Source organism: Neolamprologus brichardi, chromosome 3 (genome assembly GCF_056152115.1).
Source record: "Neolamprologus brichardi isolate AB-2024 chromosome 3, ASM5615211v1, whole genome shotgun sequence".
Taxonomy (NCBI): Eukaryota; Metazoa; Chordata; class Actinopteri; order Cichliformes; family Cichlidae; genus Neolamprologus; species Neolamprologus brichardi.
In genome coordinates this window covers 57985806-58006679 of record NC_142106.1, presented here as the reverse complement: position 1 = coordinate 58006679, position 20874 = coordinate 57985806, and the positions used below count along the sequence as shown (strand labels likewise).

General features: G+C 42.9%; 1 protein-coding gene across 1 annotated transcript in view; it reads left to right on the top strand.

The window, feature by feature from the left end:
• The window catches only part of LOC102787331 (uncharacterized), a 526954-nt gene that overhangs the window by 321019 nt on the left and 185061 nt on the right, over positions 1-20874 (top strand). Inside the window, exon 29 of the mRNA XM_087838425.1 lies at positions 3131-3304. Within this exon, the coding sequence (XP_087694551.1) occupies positions 3131-3304 (174 nt within the window). The remainder of the gene's footprint in view (positions 1-3130; positions 3305-20874) is intronic.

Genomic DNA, 20874 nt, shown 5'->3' with positions numbered 1-20874 from the left:
CTTTGAGTGTGTGAAGTGTGTGTTTGTGCTGGATTTCCTTTGGAGAATCTCAGTCAGAAACAAGACAAAGATCTCTTTCAATAGTCCAGAATGAGTTGACAACATGAACTGCATTTATCTTCCTCTGACTTGACATGTTCTTCCTCCTCTGCACCGAGCCAGCTGCTAAGACTCACAAGCTCATTGACATTTTCTGATGGTAAAGAAACTCTCTTCTTCTGTACAATATGAGCAGCAACAGAGAACAAGCTTTCACAGGTACAGATGTTGCAGCTGTGGCCAAGTACATGTGCTGCATGTTTGGAGCAGCACTCTAATGGACAGGCCTCTGTACTGATGGTGGGCTCTGCTCTGTATCCACCACACTGTTCTCAGCTGAGTCTTCCTCCTGTTCACAATCACACTCTGATGAAGCACCAATAGGGCCAACTTTTTCTCTGGTGGCTCGGATGTTGTTGCTTCCACAGATTTCCCTCCAACAACCCTCTGTTCCTTCAGTAAGTTCAGTAAGATCTGGGTAAACACTTGAGCTCCTTGAATCTGGCTCCAGTAAAGCAGCAGTTTTCATATATACAATGTTGGCATTTTGCGTGTCTCCAGGTCTGTTCTGAATGTAGACTTGAATTTGACCACGTAGGCGGGGTCATCATCTGAGCTCTCCATCACCTGAGAGAGATGACAAAACACAGAATCACAGAGCATGAAACCAACGTTTCTCCTCCCAGAAGTTCAGTCACAGACCTGCAACAGAAACAAGAATCAAAGATTCAAATGACGCAGAGCATTCATTTACTTATATCCACAAACATGTCCTCTACATATTCATGCTGTATTTACACACACATACAGAGGCTGTTTGTCTCTCACACACAGACAGGACACTGAGAAATACATCATGTTAAATATACCTTCAGGCTTCCAGCTGTGCACTTTGTCCCTGTTAGCTGTGATTGCCATGGCAACCTTGGTTTTGTGTGCGATGCAGGGACGTGTTCAAAGGCAGACGTCTGGCAGCAGCATCATATTTGATGCACTATGTGTACTGAGTGTGCTGACTTTATTTCAAATGTCCCACTGCTGTGCAACATGAATCACATGTTCTGCACGTTTCTGTAACTCCCAGGTAACCATGGTTACCCAGCTACGTCCAGTAGTCTCCAGAGAGACCAACAGCTGGTTCATGTTGTAACACCGTGGCTTTTGTAGTCTCTCCTTTTTCTACAGCTCATGTGTTCTTCTTGTGAAGCTGCGTCTTGAGGGAGGCTCATACATGCCGTCATTTGTTGATCCTAAGAACGTTCCTCAGACCGACTTCTTCAACAACACTAATCGGCCTGCAGTTTGTAGCTACTCACTTCACTGTGGCATTTGTTAGCTTGTCTTTCTTTGGTTTATCTAGACTCCTCCCACCAGCTGAATCTACGTAGTCTGCCCAAGCCTCCCACCTCTGGTTTTTTGGGTTGTTTGTTTGCTGCCATCAACAGTGTGTAATGCATTTAAGTGATACTTCAGACATGAAGTACTCCGACGATAAAAAACTCAACTTTGCTTCCAGATAACTTTAGTTGTATCAACACTGCCTTCTGGAACAGTTTAAAATGAACATGTCAAAGATCTGTACCTGTCTCCATGTTTCTGTCTCCATGTTTCTGTCTCCATGTTTCTGTCTCCATGTTTCTGTCTCCATGTTTCTGTCTCCATGTTTCTGTCCCCGCCCCTTTCTTTCTGTCCTGGGTCATGTGAGTGCTGCAGTAGTATTAGGCCCACCCTCAATGCTCCCATTGGCTGAGACACAGAATGACGCCCATTTCAAGCCAGCACTGACCAACAACCCTCCTGTGACCCATGGCTTTTATATTCAGAGCCAGTGAGCACTTTCACAATAATCATAATTTTAAAAACTGTGATTAAAATTATTGCTGATGTTAATCAGTTAACTAGATAATAACAGGTTAAGTTGACTTAATAATTGGACTTTGATGACAAACTGATGTGATCTCCATGTTTCCTTTGTTGGACTGTGGGCGAGTGTCAGAACTGAATGTACTGAGTAACATGTAGAGTTTAAATATGTGTCAGTTCCAGTTTTAGAGCTCTAAAGTGCAGCTATCATGTTAGGGATATGTTAGGAATAGACAGTAACACTGAGCACACTGAGGTCAAATCTTTATTTTACCACTCGCTGCATTCTTGATGTTCATGAATTCAGCAGGTTCATGATTGTCTGCAGCATTAATCTCATATTTCCATTAAAAGTGTTGAATTTGACTGTTTGATGTTCTTTATGATCTCTGGCACCAGTTCATCTGTAGGCCGAGCTCAGTCCATCCATTTAGTGAAATGATGTTTAAAGGTCTCCTTGTTCTGTGAGCGTGCACAGATCCTGAAGCAGAAAGCCTGGGTTACAGAGAAATGATCATCACTGTGATGATGCTCATCATCTCTGACTGGGATTTGAGGTTTTGTCAAAGCAGCAAAGAAAGCCTTGCTATGTTGGAATGGGTGTGGAAGCAGCTCCCAGTTTGAGTTCAGGAGACAGACACCCTGTCTACTTTGAAGATCAGCTTCAAACTTTCCTTTTTGATAAAGCTTATAGTTCGAGCTGCATCAGGTGACCCTGAACTATCCCTTAGTTATCCTGTTATAGGCTCAGGCTGTTGGTGGACTTCCCATGATGCTCTGCTTTCTTCTCCCCTCTTTTGACTCCTGATGCTTTCATGTCACTACTGCATGTCCTTAACTTTTGTCTTCTGTCTCCTTAGTTTGTGTTTTGTTCTTGTCTCTCTGAGCTCAGCTCATCTCTTCTCTTTCCCCTCACCCTGCAACCAGTCATGGTAGATGCTCCTCCTGGAGCCTGTTTTCACTGGGAAGATCTTTGTGTCAAAGGAAGTTCTTCTTCCCACCATCACCAAGTGCTGCTCACAGTGGTGTGACTGATGTTTGGGGATTTCTCTCTAATATTGGAGGCTGTTACCTTACACTGTTAAACAGCTTCAGATGACTGTTGTTGTCTGTTGGGTATTGTCACTTATAAATAAAGTTACATTGAATCAATGTAAATGGATAGATGTTATTGTGACAAAGAGAAAACAGTTGTTGACAAATAGATTGTTGTTTTGTGTGTCTGTAGTCTGTCAGGCTGTCTGATCACAGAGGAAGGCTGTACTTCTCTGGCCTCAGCTCTGAGCTCCAACCCCTCCCATCTGAGAGAGCTGGACCTGAGCTACAATCATCCAGGTGACTCAGGACTGAAACTGCTGTCGGCTGGACTGAAGGATCCAGGCTGGAGACTGGACACTCTCAGGTATGAACAATGTCTGATAGATGAGGAAGAGCTGGAAACATTTCCTGTGTCTTTCACTCACTTCCTGTTTGTTTCCTGAGATGACAAATGAACAGTCACACATTTAGGAATGTTTTCAGGGACAGACACACTAGTCTAGTTGGATAGTACGTGGATATTTATGTAGGGGTCTCCAAGGAGTCTGTTTGCAGGAACATCTAGGTCACAGGTGTACTTGAGATAGATGCCAGTGTACCTAATAAAGTGTCAGCTAACATTTGGAAATGGAAGCTTAAATAATGACAAACTCTGCATTCACAGCTGAATTCACAATAAATTTGTTCTCAAGTGCACATTTTTCTGTTATTGTTCTCAAACAACAGAATGAGAATGAAATATTGATTCTAACAGGGTCCATCAATAGCATTAGCTTAGCAGCATTAGCTTATCAGAGTTTCCATCATGGTCACACAAATTCTTAGCAGAGCAAAGTGGCCTACTTAGCAATAGCTGCTCAAGTTGTTTAAAGCAAGGGGAAACAGTATTAGTATTAGCTGCTAATGGCAGCTTACTTAGCATAAACTCTTCACATCTTTATAATGCAAGGGAAAGGAGTCACTCATGAAAGCCTATTTAGTATTAACGTCTCACATCATTATAACACAAGAGAAAAGAGTATTAGCGTTAGCTACTAATGCTTATTCACTTCAAATTAGCTTTAGCTGCTAATAGTAGCCTACTTAGCATTAACTCCTCACTAATATAATGCTAATTCACATCAAATTAGCATTAGCTGCTAATATTGTTATAAGGAAAGAGAAAACAGTATTAGCATAAGCTGCTAATAATTATTCACCCCTAATTAGAATAAGCTGCTAAAAGCAGCCTATTTATCATTAACTCCTCACATTGTTGTTACCCAACGGAAAAGAGTATTAGTATTAGCTACTGTCATTTTTCATAAGTAAGCGAAAACAGTGTTAGCATTATTGAATAATGCTAATTCATACTAAATTAGCATTAGCTATTTACAACAGCGTACGTAAAATTAGCCGCTCACATTGTTAGAAAGTAAGGGAAAACAGTATTAGCATTAGCACATAATGCTAATTCACGTCAAAGTAGCATTAGTTAATAATGACAGCCTACTTAGCATTAACTGCTCACTAATATAATGCTAATTCACATCAAATTAGCATTAGCGGCTCACATTGTTAAAAGGGAAGGGAAAACGATATTAGCATTAGCTGCTAATAATTATTCACCTAATTAGCGTTAGCCCCTAATGGCAGCCTACTTAGCATTAACTCCTGACATCGTTATAATGCAGTGGAAAAGGGTTACCATTATCGGATAATGCTAATTCACATCAAATTAGCAATAGTTAATAATGGTAGACTTCGTATCATTAAGCTGCTGTCATTCTTACAAAGCAAAGGAAAACAATATGAGCATTAGCTGCTTTTTCATCTAAAATTAAAATTTGCCACTAATGGCGTCCTATTTAGCATTAACTCTTTACATCGCAGGGGAAAAGTTAAAATGGAATGAAAAAAAGTCTTCACATTACCTACTCATATTGTTAAAAAGTAAGAAAAAGTATAGTTGGCATTAACGGATAATGCTAATTCATCTCAAATTAGTATTAGCTAATAACGGTAACCTACTTAGCATTAGCTGGTCATATTGTTATAAAGCAAGAAAATATGGTATTAGCATTAGATCCAATTCCTATTCACCTAAAATTAGCATTAGCCACTAATGGCAGTCTACTTAGCATTAACTCCTCACTAATATAATGCTAATTCACATCAAATTAGCATTAGCTGCTAGCATCAGCCTACCTAGCACTACCTGTTCACATTGTTAAAAGGGAAGAGAAAACGATATTAGCATTAACTGGTAATAATTATTCACCCCTAATTAGAATTAGCCGCTAATGGTAGTATACTTAGCATTACCTCCTCACATTGTTATAATGCAAGGGAAAATAATTAGCATTATCTAATAATGTTGACCTTGGCCCACTGGAAAAGTTCAGAACTCTATTTGCTAAAGATTTAGGAGTGTTTCTCGATAGCTCTTTCTCATTTGAGAAACAAATAAATTCTGCTTTTAAAACCAGCTGTAAGGTTTGCTTAGAAATATTTACTCATATATGAGTTTTATAATCGATTGCATAATGATAGAGGTTCGATCCTTAGTAGTCTGTGAAGACTCTGTGTGCCTTCCAGAGTGCTCTGGCATGCACACACACCTTAAGGTCATGAGAGAGGTCCTACCTTCTCTTACAGATTTATGGTGTAGGAGGACACCTACTCTGTATCTGGTTAAGTATAAGAGCCCTTTGTTAGGGGGACCGCTGGACTCTTAGCACAAGCTTTGGGGTCACAGGGTCACATCTGGAACACACACACACACACACACACACACACACACACACACACACACACACACACATTCATGTAACCTCAATAAAGAGCAGTGTTACGAGGGAGCAGACGAGAGCGACTGAGGTCAAGTGAAGGAACGGCGCTGTCACAGTTCTCTCCCTCATGAATTGTCTGGTTCCAGCGGTGGGTCTGTGCTAGACGACCCATCACCAGCTTTTTCCAGCTTTTTCCACTGGTTACCAGTACGTGGTAGAATCCACTTCCAGGTCTGGTTGTTTGTCTTTAAATCTCTGAATGGATTGGCTCCATCTTATCTCTCTTTAACCAAATAATCCAAGTCGAGCCCTCAGGTCTGCAGATAAGTAGCTTCTGACCAGAACTAGACGTAAAAACAGAGGTGAGCTTTATCGATCGCTGCAGCCAAACTCTGGAACAGTCGCCCTTCACATCAGGTCGTCACCAACACTCGACATTTTTAAAACCCGGTTGGAAACACATTTGTACTCTGTAGCTTTCAATTCTGACGAGTCTTTATAGTAATTACTGTGTATGTTTCCTATTTTATCTCTACTCTGTGCAGCACTTTGGCTCAACCTGTTTTTAAATGTGCTGATAAATAAATGTAGATTTCTTTGAATAAAACAGTGGAGCCGAGCTTTGAGCTCAGTGTGTAACAGTGTGTGTATGAGAGCCATGTAATGTCCATGTGTGCATGCTGACTGTGCTGCTCTGACCCCCCTCCTCCTTTCAGGGTGGAGCCTGCTGGAGTCCGATGGTTGAAACCAGGTCTGAGGAAGTGTAAGTGTGTTTTTAATGGGATTCATGAAAACAAAGCAGCACACATTCAACCATCTTCATCATGTCAGGAGTCATCATCAAAGTGTCAATCAATGAACAGATGATGGATCAATAACTGCAGCTGGATTGTGTTTGTTCTCTCCATCAGATTCCTCTCAACTCACAATCGACACAAACACAGTGAACACAAACCTCCAACTTTCTGACAACAACAGGAAGGTGACACATGTGGAGGAGGTTCAGTCATATCCTGATCATCCAGACAGATTTGGTTTTCATCAGCTGCTGTGTAGAAATGGTCTGACTGGTCGCTGTTACTGGGAGGTCGAGTGGAGAGGAGACGTTGATATATCAGTGAGTTACAGAAGCATCAGAAGGAAAGGAGACAGTGATGACTGTTTGTTTGGAAACAATGATCAGTCCTGGAGTCTGTACTGTCTGGACTGCTATAATGGTGCTCCTCAGTCTGTCTGGCACAATAACATAAAAACATCCATCTCCTCCTCCTCCTCCTCTGTCTGTAACAGAGCAGCAGTGTATGTGGACTGTCCTGCTGGCACTCTGTCCTTCTACAGAGTCTCCTCTGACACTCTTATCCACCTCCACACCTTCAACACCACATTCACTCAAACTCTTTATCCTGGGTTTGGGTTCTGGTCTCTTGGTGACTCAGTGTCCCTGTGCTGAGTGGGGTGTAAAGAGTGTCTCCTGTTACAGAAACACTCTGACTGTTGAACAGATAGTTCAGTCTGTACATGTCTGTCTCTTTCACTCACAAACACGTTTTCAGATTCATGGATTCAATCAGTTGATGTTTGAAACTCTTCTAAATGATTCCTTGTAAACTTCTTCCTCTTCAGTCACAAACAAACAGGAAGTGATGTCACATGTGTTCCTGTCCACACAGCAGAATGAGTCTATTGCTGACAGTGATGTACAAACAGAGTGAGCATTTCTGAGGCCCAAAATAAACTGAGTAGTTCACTGAATGAACAATGGACTGTGAGCTCAGTTCCTTCATCATTAGTATGAATTATATATGTATATGTATTATATTAGTATCATATATATCAGGTGCTGCTGCTGCTGGTTTCAGTCATTGTGCAAATGTGCTGTTTGTAAGGTTGTAAAGCTGCAGTCAGCTGAGACTGAAGAAGTCACCTGATCAGTGAGCAAACGTTTCTGAAAACGTCCAGATGAACAGAATCAACCTTTTGGGATCAGCCAGCAATGCAGCATCATTGTTGTTCAGGTTCAGAGGTTTGCAGGAACGAACTGATGACCAGAAACAGCTGCAAAGTCCAATAAAATACCAGCTGGAGTTCAGCTGCATTTGAAGAAGTCAAAGAAAAGTAAGGATGGCAAAGGGCGATGTTTTCTTCCAAAGAACTGAAAACATGGTCGAAGCCTCATTAGAAGAATAATCTGGACATTTGTGAGGAACTCTAACCAAGAAAGCAACACAAGAAAGCAACGTCAAACAGATCCAACAGACAGTTTCCATGACTGCAAGTGTTGAGTGTAAAAATGCTACATTGCATTATTGCATCCTCTCACCACAGGAGGTGCTGTTGGCACCACTGATTGCTGATCAGCTGTTCTCTGATGATCTGATTGATACTGTGAATAACGGGACTCACTGAACTCTGTGACACAGTGAAGATTACAGAGTTTAACTTCAACATCTGACTGACGTCACACAGACAGAAGGATGAACCAGTGAGGCACAGAACACAGTTACTGGAGATACTGGATCAGCTCCATGTGAACCTCTGATGGAGAAGCTGCTGAGCCAAAGAAACATCAGGACATGACAGGCAGCTGCACTTATCTAACAACATGTAGCAGAGCTGATCTATGTTAGAGGATCTATCACAGCAGCTGAAGCCAAAGTCCAACACTGGATAGCAGCTGAGCCTGTGCTGAGTGTAGTGTTACAGGAAAAGGGCAGAAACACTGACACTGGTAGCTCACAGTGATGCTGACTGGGGCACAGAGCTGAATGATGCAGCATCAGGACACTGTTTCAGTCTGACTGACAGAGAAACCTGTAGCTGTATCTACATGTGAGGCAGAGGCTACACAAGCAGCTTTCTATGTTTCACAGTGACTGAGATCTTCAGTGGGGGTGGACATGCTCCTGTACAGACCTCTGAGGAGAACCAAGGTGCAGTCAAAGAGTCCAGTCTGTCCTCACAGATGTGAACATGTGGTTTCATCAGGTCTGCTGTCAGCTAGCAGGCTCACATCAGAATCACTGTTCCTGAAAAACACAGTCTGTGTGACATCATCAGTCAGCTGATCGTCCCAGATCTGAATGGTTTCTGTCTCTACTGAGGAAGTCAGAGAATATCACTGAGGTGTGGATCAGGTCTGAGTGAGCTGTGGAGGGACAGCTTTAAACAGTCCACAGGTCTCACGTCCTGCTCAGTCTTGTAGTAGCAGATACCTCGTATTGTTCCAGATGTGCTGACATCACCAGCAGCAGCAGCACAGCTGTGTGATACGATGAATCTCAGTTATTGATCCAACACACAGTAAATACAAAGATCAGGATTTCTGAGAGTAATCATTATGAGTCTGAACACATGATCACTGAATGTTAGTCTCCACAATAATAAGCTAACACAACCAAACACAGCTTTCAGCTCTTATTTTGAAACTGGCTTATTTAGAGAGCTGTGATGTGAGCGTGCCTGGCTCTGAGGCACTTGGGTCAGCCTCTGTTGTTTAGAAGTGTTACAGACTGTGAATGACACAGACCTGTCAGTTTTCATGTTTGTCTGTAACACAGCTCAGGGGCTCCATGCTGAACGCATCCATCCAGTGTTATTGATCCAGTACTGATACCAGCATTGGGATCAATACTACAATACACAATCACATGTGTCCACGTGATGCAGTTTGAAGAGCAATAAGATGTCTCTGTATGAGGAGGCGGGGTCACAGGAGGTTCACAGAAACTCTGCAGCAGCATCATCAGCTCACATGGAAACTTTGATGATTCACTTCTGTGGTGTTTTTACAGAAACACGTCACAAAATTAGCTCCACCTGTTTTGTGTGTGAGCTTTGAGTTTCTTGTCTTCATTCTGGATTCTTGTGTTGCTGTTTTTACACACAGCAGATATTTCCTGGTTGCTTCCTTGATGATGTGGGGATTAGGGAAACTATCTTACTGCTATTGTTAATAATCATCATCATTACCATTGCAGTACTAACATTAATAACATAATCTACAGCATTGATATTGCATTCAGATGTTTAAACATATTGGTACCCAATTAGCCTTTATTACAGGTGCAGTTATAACCACGTTAAACTGTTGAGTTAAATCAATAATCTTAAATGCTTTTGAATGCTTGTTATAATCTTAAATGTGTATGTGCTGATTCTGAAAGGCCTAACTCCGAGTACACTCTGTGCCAAAGTAGACAGGAAGTGCAGGCTTTTGCAGAGCGTGCTTGTGAAAGGTACTTTGAGGAGCTGTTGGGAGGATGCTATTTGAATAACCAGGTTATTCATTGTTATCTTTTAGTCATTTATATCTTTTTATTAAGCTTTGAAGTAGGGGCACTCATTTGATTAAAACATTTATTCAACATATTACAGATATAGTTTCAGTTAGGTTATTATGCACATGAGACTTGGCCTCTCTTCTCATAAGACAAAGTTTGTGTGAGGTCGAGCCACACACACACAGTAGATAGACTCATTTATAGGTGAGAGGTTAGTCATGTTTGCTTGCAAAATTGTCTCTGCAAAAAGAGGAACAGTTTCTTGCAGAGTGTGTGTCTGGTGTTCCAGACGAGAAGTGAAAGTTAGAAGGCTGACAGGAAGCATCTGCTGTGGAGACGGAGACAATGTTATTTTTAAACTGTGTTGAAAGTCATTGTGGTTTTGAAACCTATGTATGACCTGTATCTGATTGACGTTGAAGGGGCGTATTAAATTTAAGCCCTGATGGTATATAAAGCATCTGCTTATGCTCTGTAAGTCGGGGATCGGCGCTGTCTGCGTACGGCGGTGGTCCCCCCACGCGTGCATTAAATCATCGTTTGACTCCACCTGGCCGGATCAGTGTTGTTATTTTGAAAGTTGATTACCTCCTCTAACCCTCCTCAATATTGAACCCAACAATGACCACATGAAGCTTTCTGAAGCTTGGATTGAAAACGCTTCATTACTCAAAGCTTTCCAACACAGGCCTCTGTGCTGCCATCTGGTGGACAAACATATGAAGTGCAGCGTGAGGCTACAAATGAAACTGCTTCAGCTACGTTTATATATAACATACTATAACCTATATAACTATATGTATAGTGTATTATGTAGGTTTTAGAGCTGGGGGTATAATTGCTGATGGCCTGTGTTGACATAAGAAGAGAAAATGATCTCAATTAGGGAGACAGTCAAATGGTTCATTTATGTTTGATGTGTGGTTTACATTTGTGTGCCTGTTAATAAAGTTAGCGCGCTCTAGGGGGCGTATGCGTTCATCAAAATGGCCGAAGGCTGATGTGTGTATATTCCTCCCTAAATATCGTTGGCGAAGTTTGCCATGCACGTCAGATTTTCCTGCGCATTTTCATACCTCTGCCAACAGGTTATGGGCCCAGGAAGCTAAGAAGTCTTCCGAAGGAGTCCATGTGGTTTTGCCACCGAGAGAAAACGCCGCGACGTACTGCGCACTCGGTGAGGATTAGCATACCATGCTAGCGCCATGAGCCGACGAGCCGCTGAGTCAAGTAGCCGTTGGGCTCGGCTAGTTTTTGATGGAGACGAAAAGAATTACGAACTATGGGAGACGAAATTTTTGGGCCACCTTCGTTTGCAAGGTTTAAGAGACATTATTTTGGAGCAGCCTACCGACGCGGAGGAAGAAGAAGACAGAGCAAAGAATGCAGAGGCCTACGCGGAGCTGATCCAGTTTCTGGATGACAAAAGTTTGTCTCTTGTTATGTGAGAAGCAGCGGATGATGGACGGAAGGCGCTGGGGATTCTAAGAAACTATTATGCAGGTAAAGGAAAGCCTCGTATAATTAGCCTGTATACAGAACTCACTTCGCTCCAAAAATCCAGCAGTGACAGTGTGACTGAGTATGTGATACGAGCAGAGACAATAATCACAGCCCTGAGGAATGCTGGAGAAACATTGAGTGATGGGCTATTGGTAGCAATGGTTTTGAAGGGACTGCCAGAATCATTCAAACCGTTTGCTATCCATGTCACACAAAGTGAAGTTGAAGTGACTTTTGCTGAATTTAAAACTAAACTGCGAAGCTTTGAAGACACAGAGAAAATGCGCGCCGCAGCGTCAGATGACAACATCATGAAAGCACGTGCAAGACCGTGCGACAATCCCACGTTTGAAAAATCGAATGACCGTGGGGCCGGCAACGCAGACATAGTGTGTTTCAGATGCGGACTAAAGGGACACAAAGCCAGGACGTGTCAGCGCAAGCAGTGGTGTAGCGAGTGTAAAAGCACCACCCATCGGGACTCAACATGCAGACGGAAACGGCGACAAGACAACGCACGGAAAGTTTCCGAGGAGTCGGGTAGCAAAGACTACGCATTCCGGGTAAGCAGCGAGGATGCAGCGTTCCAGTCAGAGCATGGCATCAACAAAAAGGGTCTTGTGGTGGACACAGTGGCAACTTCGCATATTGTTACAGATATAACGAAGTTCAGGAGATTCGACGACAGTTTCCAGCCCAGGTCACACTACGTAGAGTTGGCTGACAGCACTAAGTGCACTGGAGTTGCAGAGCAAAGAGGGGAGGCAGAGTTTTGTTTGATGGACAGCAGGGGACAGTGCCACAAAACAACCTTGAAACAGGCACTGTACATCCCATCGTATCCACAAGACATCTTCTCTGTGAAAGCAGCTACCTCAAATGGAGCAACTATGATCTTCAAGCAAGGAAAAGACACTCTGCGACACAAAGACGGTACAAGGTTCCCAATATATGAGTACAACAGACTGTACTACCTGCAAACAGTAAACACTGAAGGTAAAGACCAGTGTAAGGGTTGCTATGACATGCAAACATGGCATGAAATTCTTGGTCACTGTAATTATGATGACATTCAGAGATTACAAGGTGTTGTTGATGGTATGGCAATCAAAGGAAAAACAGATAAATCTGTCCTGCATTGTGAAGTGTGCACACAGGGAAAGTTTGTTCAAACTAGAAACAGGGACCCTGATGCACGAGCCAAAACTGCCTTAGAGCTGGTACACACAGATCTAGCTGGTCCAGTAGAGCCAGAGTCCAGAGATGGATATAGATTTGCACTATCATTCACTGATGACTATTCCAGTGCAGTGTTTGTGTATTTTCTGAAAAATAAGAGTGACACAGCAAAAGCGACACAGAAGTTTTTGGCTGAAACAATGGGCAAGCAAAAATGGAATCAGGCATGAGACCTCAGCACCATACTCACCACACCAAAATGGTACTGCAGAACGCAATTGGCGCACTCTTTTTGATATGGCCAGGTGTATGTTAATAGAGAAACAGTTACCTAAAGAGTTGTGGACTTACGCAGTGTAAACAGCAGCTGTAGTGAGGAATAGATGTTTTAACAGAAGCACAGAACAGACACCATATCTAATGCTGACAGGAAGAAGGCCAAACCTTTCCAGGATGCAGACATTTGGGTCAGTGTGTTATGCCTACAGGCAGAACAAGAGAAAACTAGACTCAAGGTGTGAGAAAGGAATTTTTGTTGGATATGACAAGAACAGTCCAGCTTATATGGTCTACTACCCAGACAGTGGGAAAGTACAGAAGCATAGACTGGTGAAGTTTGAGACCAAAACAAGAGTAGAGAGACAAACACAGACTGACAAAGTGCCAGATGATGAGGGTGACTTTGAGACACCAAACAGGTTCACCAAGACCAGAGAACAGACTGATGTGAGTACAGAACACACAGATACTCAGGAACAGATCCCAGTAAGCATGTCTGAGATGAGCAGCCAGTCACAGGAGAACGAACTCGACTGCGAGGCTGCAAGGTATCCTTCCAGAGTGAGAAAGAGGCCTGGGTACTTAAGTGAATATGTTACTGATAAGGAGGATTGTGATCAAGTACTCACAAACATGGATTATTGTTACAGAGCGATGTGTAACATCCCCCAAACATTCAAGGAAGCAATAACTTCATCTAACTCAGAGAAATGGGTCAGTGCAATGGATGAAGAGATGCAATCACTAAGAGAAAATGACACATTTACCTTAACCACTTTGCCTGAGAGTAAGAAGACAGTGGGGGGTAGATGGGTGTACACAGTCAAAAACAATGTTGATGGATCTGAGAAGTACAAGGCACGTTATGTTGCTAAAGGATATAGTCAGAGGATAGGTGTGGATTATGAAGAAACATTTTCCCCTACTGCTAACCTGACTAGTATCAGAGTGTTGATGCAAAAGGCAGCACAAGAAAACATGCTTTTACATCAGATGGATGTTAAAGATGCCTATCTTCATGCACCAATAGATTGTGAGGTATTCATGGAACAACCTGAGGGCTATGAGGTAAAATCCGACACAAACAAAAAATGGGTGTGCAAGTTGAAAAAGTCGCTATATGGGCTAAAACAATCAGGCCGAAATTGGAACAAGTTGTTCTGAGTGAGAATATCTGAGTGAGAACAACTTTGTGCAGAATCCCGCTGACCATTGTGTTTACACAAAGATGACAGAAAATGAGAAGGTGATTCTGATTATATGGGTAGATGACCAGATCATTGCTGCTAGTGATGAAAGTGAACTAACTGTTGTGAAGAAAATGCTTGTAGCAAAATTCAAAATGAAGGATTTGGGAAAACTGAGACATTTCATTGGTATAGATTTTGACCAGATTGATAACTGTGTAAAAATGTCACAAAAACAATATGTGGAAAAAATACTTGAAAGATTCAACATGCAGGATTGTATGCTGATGATGCAGAAAGGATGAGTGATGTCAAAAGGTACAGAGAGGCAGTTGGTAGTCTGATCTATTTGGCTACATGCACAAGACCAGACTTGAGTTTTATAGTCAGTAAACTTTCACAGTACTTTACTGAGCCAACTGAAGCTCCCACAATCAAGACCACAAACAGCTTTCAAAGGAGATTTGAAGCTTTTCTGTCAGCAAGCTTCATGATTTATGGGACTATAACTGGAACAGAATCTACCTGATCACCAATGGTGAGCTGGCATGGAATTATTTTTATGACACTTTTATCAAAATGATAAATAAGCATGCCCCCATGCTCAGATTTAGAGTGAAATGCAGAAACAATCCTTGGTTTTCTCCTCAGCTATGCAGTCTCCTTAAAAACAGGGATGCTGCTCAGGCCAGAGAAACTAAATCTGGAGCAGATTGGCTGATTTGTGGCAGCTCGGAAATCGTTCAGCCCCCTTCATTAAAAAGGCCAAATCAGAATCCTGTCCTTCAAAAACTACTAAACATCTGAATGATCCTAAAAGATTCTGGAAAAGAATAAAATCTTCTCATGGTGACATAACCACCAATGAGTTGCAGCCTTTGCTGTAAAGGAGTTCAGGAGTTCACAGATGAAATGTACCTACAAAGAAAGTAGAATTGATTCAAACTTTACCAAGCAGTTCAGCAGGGAGTGGATGTGCTGTTGGGTTGTTGGAGGTACAACACACAAGAAGGCCGATGCAGGTGGATGCAGAGAGAGGCCAGGGCCACGTTCAAACCTGAACACGCTGCACAGTGTTTTGTTCCATTTGTTAGGGATGAATGAAATGCTTCCTTGAAAGGATGTGTGCAGTCACCAGTGGGCGTGGAAGCATGTGCGCCCTCATTTGGTGGGTATTGGCGACTGTCAAGCCTTTGAGTCGCCGAGCAGCTGAATAGGGGAATAATGTTGACGCGCCCGCTGTTCAAAACGTAAGTCAAAGTTCCAGATTAAAAACGTCTTTATTTGTTATCAAATCCTTAAAATCCAGAAAAACAGTGATCAAAATAAACATTCTAAGCTTGAGCGGTCAGCAAAAGTCGACTTCTCCCATCACCCACTCATTCACAAAAATTCCCTCGGGACGTGAACAGGTGATATAGCAATCACTATTACTATTACCGACACCATGTGACCCAAAGCTACGCCTATCCACAACAGTGGGTGTGCAAGAAAAGTCATCCTGTCACACAGCAATGCCTACATAAATCACACCACTCTGCTTAAATAATAATAATAATGTTTAGTGAAGCAGGTGAAGCAAAGGGCTGCTTTTAATAGGCTGGGAGACCCAGGTGTGCTGCTTTAGCTGGTGAGCCTCTTATGCTAGCCTCCATCTATAAGCTGGGATCATAGGAGCACTGCAGTCCTTACTAGATCAAGTATTGTTATTTATGCAGGTGACAAAAGTTTACATTCACAGAGTCATAGAATTGAGCCTCGTTTGAAAAGCAGGTGTTTAATGCAGCTGCTTAGAGTTCACACACAGTAGAAGAATCAGACTTGAGTCACATTTCAAACCACTGGAAAAATAATTAGCAAGTAATAATGAAAACACCACAGACTTAGTATATCCTGTTTAGTCCTGTGTTTGATATTAATGTGCTGTTCAGAGAGGATCTTATGTCCTCTTTTATAAACCCAGCCCCTTTGTTTCATGATGTTTGTGTATAAATGAATGTAGGTGTATTTATAAGTGTGAAGGAGCCCTGGGAGAAAAGAGTGAAGCTTGTGCCAAAGAACAAACAGGAAAGAAAGATCAGCATTAATAAAGACGAGCACAGAAGGAGCCCAAGCACGTGTTTCTTTTTCAGATTTCTCTAAAAGTGTGTGTTCATTTGTTCCATCTGTCTTCTTCACAATAAACAACAGCTAACAGACACACATGCACTCTGTGTCACTTCACAGGGGCTGATGAAAGTGGACACAGTAAAGGGAGAGCTGGACCTGCTCTACACATCCTGGACTCTGTTAACAGACTTTATTCTGCAGCATCAACAGATGACGTATAAAAATATATGAAAATATAGAAACGTTTAACATTGTGACTGTTCACATTAGTGAAGCTGTTACTTTGCTGCCAGGTGAAAAAAGAACCCTAAAGCTGAGTCTGATTAAACATCTGCTGTACGAGAGAGGTTCATGGCCCTGCTTTATCCTGTGCTTGCTGACCACCTCATCCTGAAACCTCTTCATCATCCTCACAGTTTATAGAAGGGGCCCTGTTGATGTGGAGAAACATCTGAGCACATGTGATGTGCAAGTAAAGAGCATTTTAGCATCTCATGGTGGTTACCTCGGAGACTATCTTTCACTTTGTGTAGAGCCACGCCCACAGCACACAGAATACATGCGTACGACTAATTTGTCCACACAGGAGGCATCTTGATGCTGTCATCATACACAAAGGCTTTTGTACAAAGTGTTAAACAAACTGCAGCAAGTGTGTTGAAGACTTTTTCCCTGTCTTATTTCTCTTTATTACACATAATCTATGGAAACGTGTGGTTTGATTAATTTGCATGTGTGGATTTGATGGGTTGTTGCCACATCTGGTGAGATTTTCATGTCAACAGCACATTCTGAAATATATTTCTTTAGAAAATTGGTGAAATTCGTCCAACAGCCGCTCTATTTAAACCCCATAACCACACTGGGTAGCAACCTCACCACTACATGGCCACAGAGATTTCCACAGTATGCACCTGTGTGGAACAGGAACATGACACAGAAATGTATTACAGAGATCTAGTCTGGTTAAATATTACAGTTTATCTTTCAGGTTCATTTCTTGGATGATTTTGTAAGAAACAAACTGCTTGAATGGCGACTAAATGAGTTGGAGGAACGATTTGAAGGTAAATTATTATTATTTGGTGGCTTTTTTGTAGCAACTGTGACACTTAGTAGTAGAACTGACACACAAAACAACAACTACACTAACTATATACTCTGCAACACACCCAGTGAGCTTGATTTGAAAACCTTTTCTGTCTTACTGACATCAGTGAGTTAATCCCTGAAGTTGGTCCAAAGATTCAGACGCAGTCTTGGGCAGTTAAAGGTGAGTCTGTCACGGGTCTTTGTGACCCAGCATTTTAACTTGTTGTATTTTATGTTGTGCTTCTGAGTCCTTGGTTGTGCTGTTTTGTGGGAAAACTGCCCTTCACTACTACCTCTCCCACCTGGAAAACAAAGACTCATACATCAGGGTACTTTTGCTTGATTACAGCTCGGCTTTCAATCCTGTGATCCCACACAAACTCACTCACAAGCTGGCAACACTCGACCTGCACCCTCCACCCTCTGTGACTGGCTACACTCGACCTGCACCCTCCACCCTCTGTGACTGGCTACACTCGACCTGCACCCTCCACCCTCTGTGACTGGCTACACTCGACCATCACCCTCCACCCTCTGTGACTGGCTACACTCGGCCTGCACCCTCCACCCTCTGTGGCTGGCTACACTCGGCCTGCACCCTCCACGCTTCACCCTCTGTGACTGGCTACACTCGGCCTGCACCCTCCACCCTCTGTGACTGGCTACACTCGGCATGCACCCTCCACCCTCTGTGACTGGCTACAGGACTTTTTGACTGGCAGACAAACACTGGCGTCCCACAGGGTTGCGTCCTCAGTCCCATCCTCTACACCCTGGTCACCCATGACTGTGTCGCCTCCAACAAAGACAACTTCATTTTGAAGTTCACGGATGACACTGCAGTGATCGTTCGCATCACTGGAGAGGACGACGTGGCTTATAGGAGAGAGGAGGCTGGTCTGGTGTCATGGTGTGAGGACAACAACCTCACCCTCAACATTGATAAGACAAAGGAGATGATAGTGGACACGAGGAAGAAGAAGAGGCCTCACCAGCCGCTGTTTACCCGGGAGCGTGAAGTGGAGAGGGTGAGCAGCAGTACCTGGGCGTCCACATCAGTGAGGACCTCACCTGGACACTGAACACCACCCAGCTGGTCAAGAAGGCTCAGCAGCTGCTGTATTTCCTGAGGAGGCTGAGGAAATTTGGTATGTTGGCCAAGATCCTCAGCAGGTTCTACAGCTGCACTGTGGAGAGCACCCTGACCAGCTGCATCACTGCATGGTATGGCAGCACTACTGCAAACCGCAAACGCCTGCAGAGAGTGATAACAACTGTGGAGAAGATCATCAGGACCCCGCTGCCCTCTCTGCAGAGCAGCTACCATCACAGAGTCCAGAGGAGAGACACACCTCTGCCCTCGAGACGAAGGTTCAGAAGTGTGAAATCTAGAACATCCAGACTCAACAACTCCATCTTCCCCACTGCTATCAGACTCCTGAACAGCTGACTGACCTCAAACTGCACTTTGCACATCAGGTCACTTTGCACACTAAGTTCATTTTGCACATTAAACTCCTTTGTACATCCATGTACATCGACATCTGCAGACCACACGTGTCTTCAGTTACTTATTTGTACTTATTTGCAGTTATTTATCTTTCTATTTTATTTTTTTTAAGTTATTTTTTATCCTTATTTTATCTTTTTATATATTCTTATCTTGTTCCTTTAACCCTTATCTAACTTGGCATTGTGCACGGTGTGTTTAGATTCAGTTTAAATTCAGGGACATGGAGCCCCTGTTGATTCTCCACCTAATCACACGAGCCAAGGTGTGAAAATGGGTGTGGGTCACAATCAGCCAAGGTTTTGGGTGAACCCATTGTGAGATCTAGCCCCACGCTATCATGTGATTTCCTGTGATCAAATGTCCCAGGATGTGAGTTGGCGTTAAGACGTCCAAGTCCCTCTTTAAGCAACTTAAAGAAGTCCAGACGCTTTTCTTTCAAGCTCCTTCAACAACATCATTCATAGAACAACTTCCAGCTTCTTTTGCTCGGCTACAGTTTGGATGGATTTACATTTAAAGATGCAACAAGACTAAAATGGTTAGGGTCAGGAGGTCAAAGGTCAGAGCTCCTGTGGGTCTGAGGGCGGCCTCACTCTGGAGAAGGATGAAGGAGTCTGACCTGAGCCAGTGTTTGACATGAACACATCAGCATTGCTACCAGTGAGCCTAACGACAGCCGTTAGCATCATTTCAGTGTTTCAGTCATAAAAACACTTCCTGTCACTGTGGTGGTTACAGTGACATCATGCAGTTTGTTCTTTGACCTCCAGAGGGCGACAAATTAGCACAGACAGAGAGCTCCATTCAAACTTTGCTACCATCAGTAATAATTCTTCAAATATAATCATCAGTGTTTGAGCAGTTATCATATCAGGGACAATCTACACATGTGTGACAATACTGAACATGTCACATGACACACCTTAAACATCATGTGATCCACTCTCAGTCTGCACTTTCATTCATGACTTCAACAGGTTGAAATGAGCTTTGAACAAACATCAGTTCAGTGCTGAAATATTCAAATGCTGCAGGAAGAACAACAACAAAGTGATGACAGATGTTTGTGCTTCAAACTGGAAAACCAGCAGAAATAAATCACAGCCTGCCAGAGGTATGGAGTTTCCGAGGTGCACCTGAACGCAGCACACAGTGTCCAATGCTCCTGATTGTCCTCAAACGTCTCTTTAGGTGTTTCCTTCTTGCTCAAAGTTTACTTTCACTTCCTGAACTTCGTGCAGTGGAGCTTGTTGTTGGTGTGTGAAGAAACTGTAAGTTTGCTTTGTTTCCTCCTTTAACAGTTTGTCTTTAGGAACTTTACTGTTTGTTCAGCTCATGTTTGATTTCTTCATCAACAAACTGTGTGTGTTTGTATTTCCGGTCTCTCCATTAAAGTCAGTGTGTAATGTTTTCCTGGCTAACATCAGCTGTGTGCAGCTTAGTTCAGCACAAATCTGCCGCTCCATAGTTCACGGTAACGGACTCACAGCTGGACCAACGAGGCCGAGTGTGTCCGCCACTCTGAGCTACGTTCATGTTTGTGTACTTGTAGTTTGTACTTTGTGAGTTCACTCAGAGCCCACAGAGGACGCAGCGTACGTGATGACGTCACAGCCCTTTACCTCCTTTACTGTCACTGTGATTAATATTTACACACGAGACACCTGCAGAGCTCTGACGCTAAGCTAGCCACACAGCATGCTAATGCTAAGCTAACGCTAAGCTAGCCAAGAACCCAGAGTGACGTTAAAGCTGAGTAAACATTGACCCCAGACCAGCACCGTGATAAAGTGAGCTGCTGCTGCTGAACTTGAACAGGTAACAAAGTGATGAGCAGTCAGGCTGCAGGTTTCTACCTGTTCATGTTTCTACAGTAGAATCACTTTGAAGTGTCTTTGTGCTGTTTCATCTTTGATTTGTGTTCATAAACACTCAGAGAAACTTCACATGACCTCATCAGGATCTGTGTTGGTGTGTGGGGCTGTACCTCAGCTTTATATTGTTACATGCTCATTTGTTCA